The sequence below is a fragment of the Eptatretus burgeri genome, chromosome 5, assembly GCF_056783735.1.
Source record: "Eptatretus burgeri isolate ZD-2024b chromosome 5, Ebu_testis_v1, whole genome shotgun sequence".
In the NCBI taxonomy this organism is placed as follows: domain Eukaryota; kingdom Metazoa; phylum Chordata; class Myxini; order Myxiniformes; family Myxinidae; genus Eptatretus; species Eptatretus burgeri.
Genome location: NC_140965.1, coordinates 41,673,367 through 41,687,373, shown reverse-complemented (window position 1 = coordinate 41,687,373; position 14,007 = coordinate 41,673,367). Strand labels below are relative to the sequence as shown.

Genomic DNA, 14,007 nt, shown 5'->3' with positions numbered 1-14,007 from the left:
TCGAATCTGCAGCGGTCACATCCACCAGTTATGTTAAGTTTTTCAAACCGGATTTGTCGTATTTTTCTTTCATAAAACTTCGTCCCTGCGTTGCTGTTTGTTTCCGTCTAATTTTCCATACATTGTTGTGCTGTATTTGTCAAATTCATTTTTGTGTTGTTCAAAGTCTACTTTTAGCTACTCCTTGGATTCCTCTTTTTGATTCGTTCTTCCCAAATATTGTAGTTTCTACCTCTTCAACAATTATCCTATTTCCCCTCATCACTTCAAAAATAAAAATAAACTTTGTTTTTTCACTCCACAACGATCTCATTCTTCCTTCATTTCCTTCTGCCTGTACTTCTTGTTTTCCATTCTTTTTTCCCAATATCTCCAAACTGAATCTTATCCTTTCCCTCTCTTCAAATGACACAACAGCCGACTCCACTCGTGAGAAGGCTAAATGTCTCAATTCTGTGTTTCCTTCCAAATCTTGCATCTCCAACCACTTGCTCTTTGCATTCATTATACCCAGTCTTATCCAACTGCTCCTGGACTCTGTATTTTGCACCTGAGAAGGTGGAGAAGTTTCTGATCTGCTTCGCCCACATTATTACATCAAGATCATGATACATACTTGTACTAATTTTCATTTAAATCCCTGAACCAAGATTTCAAATATTAGGTTATTCTGGGTGCCCGACCATGCGTCTGATCAGGTTGAAATTTAAAATAAATATATTCCGCATGACTGCTAGATCATAATTGTGTCGTTTCACATCGATTGATGAAGCAGTTCAAAATAAATAATTTTTAAAAAGATTTTCGTTCATTTGAATATGGCTGCCAGACCATGTCACCTAGGAATTATTTGTAAACACCCTGGTATCATCAAGGTTTGGGGAACATGTGGGTGAAGTTTCCCCTCACTCTGTCAAGCTGTTTTGAAGGTTTTAAAGGTATATTCTTTGAAAAAAACCAAAAAATCAAAAGCAACCAAACCATGTGACATGATGTCTTTGGTGGAGAACTTTTTGTTCATGGATAGGCGATCATATCTGCAAAGTTTTGCCTCAATCTGTTCAGCCATTTTGGAGAAGAGGATTTTTTAAAGTTCTTATGTTAAACAATATATATATATATATATATATATATATATATATATATATATATATATATATATATATATATATATATATATATATGGCTAACGAACCACATCTCCAATTACATCATCAATCCCCCCCCCTCCAAACAATTTAGCCCGAGATGACACTCAAAAATTTCATACCAATTGAATAAAGCATCTGACATTTGCAATTATGTCATAACAAAGCCACCTATGACACCATCAAAAAATATTTCACACTCGTTTCCCATGGGGGAGTACTTGACATGTGCTAGGTTTCAATTTTATCCATGGGGTGGTTTCGGAGATAGAGGTCAGTTTTTTCTTTTTTCCAACGTGGCTGACACACCACGTGACCTATGACATCATTAAAACATTCTGCATGAGTAGTTGCACATGTGGTGAAAATTGTGTCAATCAGATAAGCGGTTGCAGAGAAAACAGAAAATTTGCATGGAGAAATAGATCTACTAACATTCTTGATAATTCTTGATAGGGTTCGCCACCATCTGCTTGAGCATCAGCACCCAGAGCAGTCAGGCTTTACACCAAAGAGGTCAACGATTGACCGTATCCTTGCTCTTCGGGTCCTCACCAAACGCAGATGAGAGTTTTGGCAGGGGCTGCTTGCAGCTGATGTTGATCTCTGTAAAGTGTTCGAGTCAGTGAATTGGGATGCCTCTGGAGGATTCTTGGTCTTCGTGAGCTGGCACCAAAATTGATCAATCTCATGACTGAACTTTACTCTGGTACTGAGAGTGCTGTGGGATGTGGTGGTACCATCTCCAATTTATTTCCAGTTGTTACTGGAGTTCATCAGGGGTGTGTACTGGCCTCCACACTTTTCAGCGCTTGTATGGACTGGATTCTTGGGAGGGTGTCAGAGAGATCAAGCTGCGGTGCATCATTTGAAAATCTCAAGATCTCTGACCTTGATTTCGCAGATGATGCAGTCATCTTTGCAGAGACTCTGGATATCTTTTTGGGGGCCCTCGAGGTGCTGATTGAGGAGTCAGAGCCACTGGGATTACGGGTTTCTTGGGTCAAAACTAAGATCCAGCCTTTCAATGACATCTTACATGCTACTATCTTGTCTGTACCTGTTTGTGGTAAGGATGTTGAAGTCACTTTGAGATTCGCTTACCTTGGCAGTGATATTCATGTCTCTGCTGGCTGTGAGCCAGAGGTCAGTGGACATCTGGGTCGGGCCGAGGGAGTCATTAATTCACTGGACCATGGGGTGTGACACTGTCGGTACCCATGCAGGATGAAAGTCTGAGTTTTCAGGTCCTTGGTGCTTCCAGTCTTGCTCTATGGATGCGAGACTTGGACTCTGACCAAGGATCTGAGACGGAGACTTAATTCCTTTGGTACCAGGTCTCTTCGGAGAATCTTTGGCTATCGCTAGTCAGACTTTGTGTCCAATGAGCGGTTTCTGAGAGAGACTCAAATGAGATTTGTTACCTGCATAGTCTGTGAGCATCAGCTGCAGCTGTATGGACATGTGGCTCGTTTTCCTGACAATGATCCTGCTCACTAGATTCTCTCAGCGAGGGAGCCTCGTGAGTGGAGCAGACCAATGGGCTGACCACATGCCTCATGGTTGAAGCAGGTTGATCGGCATCTCAGGGAGTTGGGCATGGGCCTGGCATCTGCCTGGGAGATGGCCAGATGGAGGCCCCTGGAGTACCGGTGGGAAGTGGATGCAGCGACGCGCTGCTTCGGCACATGCTCCCATACCTGACCTGACGAACGTTCTCAAATGTTCCAAGGGACAATCCAAAAACATAATGCCTCTGGTGACTTCATCAATAGAGGTGCAAACACCAATCCCCTTAACTACAGACCTAAAAGCTTACTTCCAATCATCAGGAAGGTCATGGAATCCATCATCACAGTTGATATAAAATTCTTGCTTTTGTCCAACAGCCTCATCTAAGATCACAAACTTGGATTCAGACCATGTCACTCCACTTTGTACGTGCTGCTCCTACTCTCCCAACAATGGATGGAGTCCCTCAATGGCAGACATAATATCAGGGTGGTCTCTCTCGATATATAAATCGAGCTTTCGATATAGTCTGGAATTCCATCCAAAACTTTCTGCCTATGGTATCTCAGGCCCACTTCACTCTTGGGTTGCTGACTTCCTCTACTCTTCCTATCCAGCTAAAGTGTGGCTCTCAAAGGAATTGTTTCATCTCTTCTCCCCGTTAAGGCTGGATGCCCCCAACATAATGTCCTCGGCCCCATCCTATTCCTAATATTCATCAACAATCTCTCTGACACTGAAAAATCCTCTATGTATTTCCTCATGACTCCACCCTCTGTTGTGACATCCCTCATCCTTCAGATAGGCAGGCAGCAGCCTCTTTCCTGTCTTCAGACCTTGATTAAATAACAAGCTGGAGAAACACTTGCAACAAGTCTTTCAATCCAAACAAATCTCACTCTCACTCTCGCTCTCCAACAGAAAGGACCATATGGCAAACCCTGCCATCTACTTTATTAACAATCCTCTTGAGGAAGTTCTTGATAATCTGTTTAATCTGAGAAGACTACAAGATAAAACAAAGGTGCAAGAGGTAACTGTGCACAACTTCCTTTTTGCTAATGACTGTACACTGAATTCTGAAATGTAGTCTGACATGCAGCAGAGCATGGACCACTTATCCTCAGTCTGTGACAACTTTGGTTTTTCAATCAGCACCAAGACAGTGGTTATGCACCAACCTGCAGCAGGCAAACCATATGTTGAGCCTATCATCACAATAATTATGTTAATTTACTTTGGACAAGTTAATTTACTTTGGAGGCACCCTGTCATGTATCTTTCACAATGACGATGAATCAATGTTGGGATCGTAAAAGCTAGCGTAGCCTTCGGAAGACAATGTGCAAGTCTGGGACAGGAGGAAGGATCAATTTTCAAACTAAATTGAAGGTATAGAAGCCATTGTGTCACCAACTCTGTTGCATACTTTTGAAATATGGACAGCGTACAGTAGACGTATGCCATGAAGTTGAACCACTTCCACATGTGTTGCTTGAGGAAACTACGAAGGATAAAATGGCAAGATAAGATTCCTGACATGGAAGTCCTTACTCAGGTAGACATGGTAAGCACCCACACACACACACTTCTGCTGAAAGTCCATTTGAGATTGCCAGATGACATCACCAGGATATTTGATGATCATCTACCAAATAAAATTTTCGAAGTAGAGTTGAAATCAGACCAGCATTATCAGAAAGGAGGCCAAAAACGCATTTTAGACTTTCTCATCTTCCCTGAAAAACTTCAACATCGACCCTGGGTCACGGGAGGTTCTTGCTCAGGATCATTCGACCTTGCACCATCTCATTCATACCAGTACTGCAGAATTGCGTGATGCAGAAAGGAAGTGGAACCACTTTCCAGAGGCCATTCTGTCTTACTCTTCTCTCCAGGACTTCAAACAAATAGAGCACTGCAATCACTTGTCATAAGCTGGCTTAAGATCTCAGGGTCTTGAGTTCGAGCCACCTTTCCATTGAATTAACACCAGGTGGGGTTGACTTAACCTGTCATCCTTCTGAGGTCAGTGAATGAGTACCAGTGTACTGGTAATAGTGGGCACTACATCAGTGGCACAGCAGCACCCCCCAGAAAATGATGCAACCAACAGCCACGGCTGAAAAAATTATTGGCTATCTCATGTCATCCCCAATTCTGATCTACAGTGCAAATAGAACGTCTACGCCCCCTTTCAAAATTTTCACCTTTTGATGCTTTCTAGCCTGTAATTAAATTGCATTAAATCAGACTTTTCCCACCTTTATTTAGACATCGTAACCTACAACTTCCAAGTGAAAAACAAATTCTAAACATTTCAGAAAATTAATTAAAAATACAAAACGAGAATATCTTGGTTGGAGAAGTGTCCACTCCCCTGGGTTAACACTTGGTGGAAACACTTTTGACAGCAATTGCAGCTGTGAATCTTTTGGGATAGATCTCTAACAACTTTGCACACCTTGATTGGGTAATATTTGCCCATTCTTCTGGACAAAACTGTTCAAGCTCAGTCAAGTTGCATGGGGAGCGTTAATGGAGAGCAATCTTTAAGTCATGCCACAGATTTTCGATTGGATTTATGTTGGGGCTCTGACTGGGCCACTCGTGAACTTCCGTCCCAATTTCAGCTTTCTTTGCATTGGACAGCAGTTTCCTCGAGGAAATTTCTGTATTTTGCTCCATCCATTTTCACTTCCATCCTGACAAGTGCCTCAGTCCCTGCTGATGAGAAACATCCCCATAAAATGATGCTGCCACCACCATGCCTTACAGTAGGGATGGTGTTATTTGGTTGATGTGCTGCGTTGGGTTTGCACCAAATGTGACGTTTTGCATTTAGTCCAAAAGGTTCCATCTTCGTTTTAGCTGACCAAAAAAAGCTTTTTGCCACATGGCTTCAGAATCTCCAGAGTGGTATTATGCATACCGCAAACATGACTCAGCATGGGTTTTTTTTGAGTAATGGCTTTCTTTTTACCACCATACAAGCAGGGCCGGATTTATGTGTTACGGGGCCCTGGGCCCTAGATGTACGCGGGGCCCTCTCAGGGCCTCAGCCATTTTCACTTCATATATGCTTATAAAAGTATTCATATATAAATGCACCAACCTCGGCTGGGCAAAAGAAAAAATAAAATGTTATAGTAAGTTGACACAGATATTACGGTGATCGTTATACATGTACAAGATGTATATTAAAATCACTGATCAGAGTAACGGTACAATAACAAATTAGAGTCACTAGAATAGACCGCAGAGCTTTACATTTGTCTACACATCAAAGTTGCAAGTTCTTTCCTATAGGTTGTTGTTGTAACACAATTGTCAAAGTTCGTCGGTAAAACTAGAGCATCGAACTGTTTCATGCTGACATAAAGTCACAGTACAAAATTCTGGTATTGAACGCTAAACAAAACGCATCACTCACACTGTTGTTGGCCACAGTCTGGCACAAAACGCATTTTTCATCGCAGCGGGCAAAAAACCACATGGCAAGGCGACATTTTTTAACACAGCGTCTCCTGGCTCACGGTAGGCGAAGCCACAGGGAAGCAACAACAATCAATATGCATGACTAGTCAACCGGCACAGTGTGGCGGCGGCATATCTTGGCTGTCGGTAGGCGGAGCCACAGGGAAGCAACAACAATGAATACGCATGACTAGTCAACTGGCACAGTGTGGCGGCACAACACATCTTATAAATATAATAAAATATTATCCGGTGTGTAAACTTGAATTACAGAATTATAGTATAACCACCCCAGCAGTACGCCTGCGCAGTACATAGCAAACATAGATTTAGGGCGGGCGTGTAATTTTGCAAAAATGAAATCGAGACGGCCATAGATTGCTGGGATTGGGAAAACCCTCACTTCTTTCGTGTGACCTATTTCTGTGGTGGACCTTAAGATTGCGCTCTTAAGATCAGTGGAAATGAAAAAAATTAAGTTAAAAGATGTAAAATAAATGATAAACATAACCAAACAGAAGCCAAATTAACAGGGATATTGAGTATTTGTTTCGTGATTCACTGACCATTTACACAAATGAACTAGATTTTTTTCACAAACAAACAAAAGGGGGAAAATAGCAGAATTTCTTGTAATCTTAGCATTTCCGCGGGGCCCCTGGGAGGCGCGGGGCCCCGGGCCGTGGCCCTGTGGGCCCTGCCCTAAATCCGGCCCTGCATACAAGACAGGCCAAACTTGTGGAGTGCTTTGATATTGTTGTCACGTGCACAAAGTGACCAGTCTTTGCCAGAAAGACCTGTAGCTCTTTCAAAGTTGCAATGGCCTCTTGGTGGCCTCTCTTATGTCTCCTCTTTGCTTGGTCATCCATTTTGGAGGGACAGCCTGATCTAGGGAGGGTCTTGGTGGTATCACAGACCTTCCACTTCTTAATCATTGTCTTGACTGTACTCCGAGGGACATTCAAGGCCTTTGAAATATTTTAATAACAATCTGCTGATCTGTGCCTTCCACAACTTTTTTCCAGAGGTCTTTTGAAAGCTCCTTGGTTCTCATGGTGGAGTCTTTGCTGTGAAATGCACTACCCAGCAGAGGAAACCTACAGGAACAGCTGATTTTATTCTGAAATAATCAGAATCACTACAATTTAACACAGGTGGGGGCCTATTAACTTTTGGTGTGATTTTGAAGGTGATTGGTGACATATGAGCTAATTTAAAATTGCTGTTATAAGGGTGGACACTTATCCAACAAATATATTCGAGTTTTGTGTTTGTAATTAATTTTCTGAAATTTGTAGAATTTGTTTTTCACTTGTAAGTTGTGGGTTATGATGTGTAAATAAAGGTGGAAAAAGTCTGATTTAATGAAATGTAATTCTAGGCTATAAGGCAACAAAAGGTGAAAAATTTGAAAGGGAGTGTAGGCTTTCTATAGACAATGTGTGTTCTTTATCTCTTCCTTTCAGAATTTCAAACAAGTCATAGACCTACCCACAAAAACCTTTCCTAACTCAACCATTTGACTTGCTAGTTTCAGTGTTTCCTCCCCTCCAACCTCTCCCCTTTTCCCGTTCGTTCCTACTCTTGATATTTATCCCACTGTCAGTTGTACAATGCTCTTCCATGAGTCTCGCTCCTGTGTGGAGAAAAAAATGGGGCAATGCTCAGACAGAATATTTTGGAATTTTGTGTCCAGTGTGCACTAGACTGTCTGATCAGTCAAATACACACTCACAAACTAATAAGACAAGATTATTTGAGATGTTGACTTATGCTCATTTTATACATGAAAGGAATACTCCATCTTCAAATCAACATGGATCGAGAAATAACTACCAGGTAATCTGATGATTTCATACACAGTGCAAATGGATTGAAATCACGTACAGATTATATTTTAGGAGCCATCTATCTTCACTTGGGGACCTGACATCCATCTATCATATATATATATATATATATATATATATATATATATATATATATATATATATATATATATATATATATATATATATATATATATATATATATATATATATTGTTGCGGATCCGGGGTGGCGGGATTCTCACCCAACTCTTGGCGCCACCCTCACCACTGCCATCGCCGGGGCTTATAATGCCAGGTGGCTCGGCACAGGCCTCGGGTCACGCGTCTTCCATCGCGATACCAACGTAATCCTGGACCTTGACAGTTGGGGAAATAGACCCCGGTTACAGACTGATTTTGTCAGATGCCAAGCGTTTTCTGGCAGTCTGTAACCATTTTGGTTATATATACCAATCAAACGGATCGTTCCTCGACGCGACACGAATTAATCAATAGCGACAACTTCATACGAATCAACCAGATTTATCGGGGAATATCGGGGAACACAACACAAGCAAAACATTCAAACAATGTGTTAATTATTCTATAACCCGTTCTTAACTAGGGAACTACGGATTACGGGTTTCGAGGGGGTCCCTACTGAGATATACCTTAAACAACATGCAGACAAGACAGAGTACTTGGTGATGTTTCATGGACGAGAGGAAAGTGTCAAAAGCACAAATCTTGCTCATAACAAGCCGATGTCCACGGATTCGAGCCCCAAGCTCGAACACGCCGCGTGGCAAGATGGTGCAACCCTAACACTGCATGCGGCCTCCGAGCGCTCTGACCCCGAGTAAGGTCGACGGCACAAGACCGCCAGATCGACGATGGGTCCCAGCTGGTTTCCCACAAGGTCCAGCATACAAGTCCAGGCCTGGCCTGTTCACCAGACAAGGCCAAATCGAGGTGCTGGGCTCCGGCAGGCTGAGTCCATGGGATTCCAAGACATCGTCAAGCTATGAGGTGAGTAGGGTCAGTCAGAGGCTCCGTCGTTAGATGCAGGTTGAACCTGTCGATGACCCCCACTCGAAGCCGACTCCAGACTCACACAGCAGCCAGGTCCTCTCCCTGCCGATCGCACCACTCGCTTTCCTTTTTCCTTTCGGCGCTCGTGGCCTCAATACCGACTGCCGTTTTTGTACTTCTCCCAAAACTGAACCACTGCAAGAGGTCTCCGTTCGCTGCCAAGGGTAGACAGACCTGCTGCAGTCCTTTCCCTGCCTTTCCTTCGGCCCTGACTCGCTTCTCCAGGCCACAGAAGGCAGACCCGGTGCGCCCAAGTCCAGTTTCTCTCCCAGCAGAATCACCACTGTCTCTTCTTCATTCGCTCGCTTCGAAGCCACTCGCTCCTCCCCCTTTACGAAGCCGACAAACTCCTCCCCTTAGTTTTACTTCCTCTTTTTGGCCAATCCCTCTCAGCCGACTGGGCGAGGCCTCGTCCGGAGAGGGGAAGGAAGAAGAAGAAGCCCTCGGCACACCACCACTGTACGAACAATAAACATGCATCCTACACCTCCCGACACACAGGTAACGTCCATTTTACCGAACAGCCTGGCTAAACATGCATTTAATGGGGGATCTGAGCTAATCCTATATTTAGTAGCCTACTAAGGGCCATTTCCGTAACTATATATATATATATATATATATATATATATATATATATATATATATATATATATATATATATTCAAATAAAAAAATAAGGAACTCCATAATTAGGAAATGGAAAGAATGTGGAACTATCCAGACACTTCCTTGAGCTGGCCATCTGACCAAACTGAGCAACCGGGCGAGAAGGACCTTGATCAGGGGGGTGACCAAGAACCCAATGACCACTCTGACAGAACTAGAGTTCCTTTGCTGAGATGGGAGAACCTGCCAGATGGACAACAATCTCTGGAGCACTTCACAAATTGAGGCTTCATGGGAGAGTGGTCAGACAGAAGCCACGCTTGAGAAAAAGGCACTTGATAGCATGACTGGAGTTTGCAAAAGGCACGTGAAAGCTTCTGAGAGCATGAGGAAAAAGATGCTGTGGTCTGATGAGATGAAAATTGGACTCTTTGGCCTGAATGGAAAGTGCTACATCTGGTGGAAACCCAGTACAGCTCGTCACCCATCTAACATCATCCTTACCTTGAAGCATGGTGGTGATCGCATCATAGTACTAGGATGCTTTTCAGCAGCAGGGACTGGGAGACTTTTAAGAATAGTGGGAACAATGAATGGAGCCAAATACAGGCAAATCCTTGCGGAGAACCTGCTTCAGAGTGCAAAAGACCTTAGAATGTGGCGAAGATTTACGTTCCAACAGGACAATGACCCAAAGCATACAGCCAAAGCAACATTGGAATGGCTTCAGAACAAGAACATGAAAACCTTTGAGTGGCCCAGCCAAAGCCCAGACTCGAATACCATTGAGAATCTGTGGAAAGACTTGAAGATTGCTGTTCACAGACACTCCCCATCCAACTAGACAGAGCTTGAGCAAATCTGCAAGGAGCAATGGGAGAAAATCCCCAAATCCAGATGTGCAAAGCTGATACAGACATATGCAAGAAGACTCGAAGCTGTAATTGCTGCCAAAAACAATTCTACAAAGTATTGACACAGTAGGCTGAATACTTTTTGACGGACACAAGACATTTCAGCTTTTCATTTTCAAATAAGTTGTAAAAACTTTGAAAAACATATTTTAACTTTGTCATTATGAGGTATTTTTTGTAGATCAGTGATGAAAATTTTTTCAATTTCATCCATTTTTAATTCTGGCTGTGACAACAAAATGTGAAAAAAGTCAAGAGGTGTGATTACTTTCTGAAGGCTCTGTAATCAATGGAAAGTTGACCCAATCAATTTGTAGAATAAATCAAGTTGCTAAACTCATTTTACTCTCTTCTTTTCTTTAAGCACCAGGTGCACACAACAACTCAAGACATTTTTTCATGACCTTCCCAGTTTTGAGCTCTTTCAAACAACACAAGAATAAAAGGCTTCCTTTTTACCTCCACCACCAAGGGTGAAGGAGGTTATGTGTTCACCTCTTTCTGTCTGTTTGTTTGTTTGTTTGTTTGTTTGTGTCAAAATGATATCTCAAAAAGTTGCAGACAGATCCGAATGAAATTTTGTGGACAGGTTGGGTGTGCGATAAGGACGAACTGATCAGATTTTGGTGAAGATCCTGATCCGGATCCGACAACTACAATTTATAAAGTGATTCTTCACCATTGAGAGATAGGGTGAAAAATGAGAAATAGCATGATATCTCAAAAATGTAATGGGACCGATATGTTCTCATGGACCAAGCATTATGTGGCAGAGGTATGTGCTCTACCGAGTGCCTTTGTCGTTTTTTTGTCGTTCATCATGGTATTTTTACCACAAGCTTCTGCTAGTCTCATATAAACCTCAAACAATGAAACATTTCTCATCATTAAATAAAACAAAGAGCCCTTGACATTCACTTGCTACAATGTACTGAAAGTATTTGCTTCTCGTGCAAAACCGTCACTCACCTGCCATGTAGGCTTATGTCTGATATGGCGTAGAAGTACTTGATTAGGTTCTCATTGTCCACCAAGGTACCACCAGTGGCAGGATGAAGAAGACGTAGACGTAGATCCGTGAGCATGAAGAAGTCCCTCAGGCCGGGGTTTGTGTCGAGTCGCCCATACAACGAAGCCAAGTTGTCATGGTGAGGCCCAGCAAAAAGTGCAAATCGGTCCTTCAGCTCAAAGCGCAACATCTTGATTTCCCCCAACATAAAGGGATGTGCATAGTCCTCTGTGCAGAATATAAGTATACTTGTGCTTTGCGTTAGCTGGTGACTGCTTTGTGGCTCCATTTCAAACTCCTCCAGGCAGTTATCAGCATAGTACTGCAATGGCTGCCATGTCTGTCCATAATCCAAGCTCTTCTCCAGCACCATAGCCTACGGGGAAGACAAAATTCTTGCACAATCTTTTCAGTTTGATGAAAAAAATAAATAAATGGGATTGCACTCTATCTAATCTATGCATGAAGGTTCCTATTCTGAAAATATTTAACTCCAACTGCATTAGGAGTGTGGGGGTCTAGGAAGACCCCTCGACATTTTTCCAAAATTTTTTCACAACCGCTGGGGATTTTGAATTCTCCGCTCATGACTTTTTCTCTACCACTATGATATTTTCGATTTTTTGCCTGTTGTATGTTCAGAAATGTCAAATTCACCCAAAATAAGCAAACATTATGATTTTCAACTTGACAAACATAATTCTTGGATATTGTACACTTTGTATGCAATGTTAAGAATTGGTGGTTTCTGTGCAAAATGCATAAAGCGTAAATATAACGAAATAGGCAATAATTAGATAAATGAACATAATGTGAAAAAACATAATTTCAACATCGCGTTCATTACATGACGATCTAGGCATGTGAAATTTTTCAATTTCATCGAACCATCGATGACTGAGATCTGACGGGGTGGGGAAGGGGGGCTTGGAGTAGAACCGGACTAATATTTTCCAGGGCCCAAGGCACAAAAAATATTTAGGTCCAAAGCACCCCCCCCCCCCCAAAAAAGGACCATGTGCTCATCGACCAGGAGGTGGGATGGTGGTCGGGCAGAATAATAACCCAAAACAAAGCCCTTCCAACCCGATAAATGCAACACAACCCCACACTGACCTCCATCACAAACTCAGTTGCTCTTTCGATTTCGTTCCCACGGACTGTTATCAAGTGATGTCGCATGATTTAGTTTGATATCGTGTGGTGTAAGGTTCCCGAAGATTTGGATCACATCTTCACACTATGTCCTCGGTACAGGGGACCCAGATGGCACCTCTTCCACTCTGCCCGAGAGAGATGGGGATCAGCTGGTCACGTGTACCGGACACACTGTGCTGATTGAGCCAAAAGCACCCTCTACTCTACAACCGTTGTTGAAATTTATAAAAGAAACAGGTCAAACAACATAAAGTTCCCCATACTTGTCTGCTCCAGCTGAAGTATTTAGTTGCATGCCAGATATAGAGCCTCGCGGCACTGAAAACACAGCTAAAACCAACAGAAGAAGAAGTCTTCAATGAGAGGTGCTTGAAAATCAAGTGTGAGATGGACGCTGTCATGGCGCCTTACACGGAGATCTATACAATGACATGCAGAACAAGGCAAAGCGGACAAAGATCACCTCCTGCACAAAGTCTGATGACCCTGACTACCACAAGCCAGGGATGTCGATGTCATCTCAATAACCTCAAATGCCCTCCGTCATTGTCATCGTAAAAGGTAAGTACGATTTTAAATGTTTTGCATTGGTACGACTGTAGTTTCGGCAAAATAGTCGATAAATTTTAGAGCCGATTCCCCTTACCCTATTTTTCTCATAACGTTTTAACTTTGCGTATCACGGTTTTTGCCTAACGCGGTGTTTTTCAAGAACGTAACCCCCATGAACGGGGAGGATCTGCTGCACATCATCGCATAGTCTTGTGTTCTTATTGGTTGTCAAGCAAACCCTGTGATTGGGCTCTAACTGTCACACCACTGAATCTGGTGAAGAAAATTTACAGAGCTGAGAGGCAGCCAACTTAAAGTCTCCCCTTACCACCCCCCCCTCCCCCAAAAAGCATTACTGCATCCTGCAACGGCTTGCCTTTGCAGAGAATACTGCAGGATGACTATGCAAGTCCACTCCACCCGACCCATGATGATCCACTTGCTTTCTTTATATTTGTTTCCTGAGAGCTGCCACGACCTCCTCCCACTCTATACCTCCTTCTGGCCCTTGAACCTTGCCAATCTTTCCCAATACATCCCTCCCATTCTCTACATTTAGCAAGTCCTTAAAATAATCCTTCCATCTACTAAGAATGTCCATATCCTGATTTAGAGTTCCCCCTCTAGAAAAGATATCGGGAACACCTTTGTATCCAATATCCCTTCTCGCCCCATCCCTGCTCTTAGCCTCCATATAAATAGAATATGAGAATCATAGTGGCCGAC

The 14,007-nt window shown here is 42.8% G+C and overlaps 1 protein-coding gene across 2 annotated transcripts in view; it reads right to left on the bottom strand.

Annotated features, from left to right (window-relative positions):
* The window catches only part of LOC147026307 (netrin-G1-like), a 189,735-nt gene that overhangs the window by 151,669 nt on the left and 24,059 nt on the right, over nt 1-14,007 (bottom strand). For both annotated transcript variants that reach the window (XM_085881592.1, XM_085881591.1), the window contains one exon: nt 11,532-11,947. In XM_085881592.1, coding sequence (XP_085737718.1) covers nt 11,532-11,947 — 416 coding nt within the window. The remainder of the gene's footprint in view (nt 1-11,531; nt 11,948-14,007) is intronic.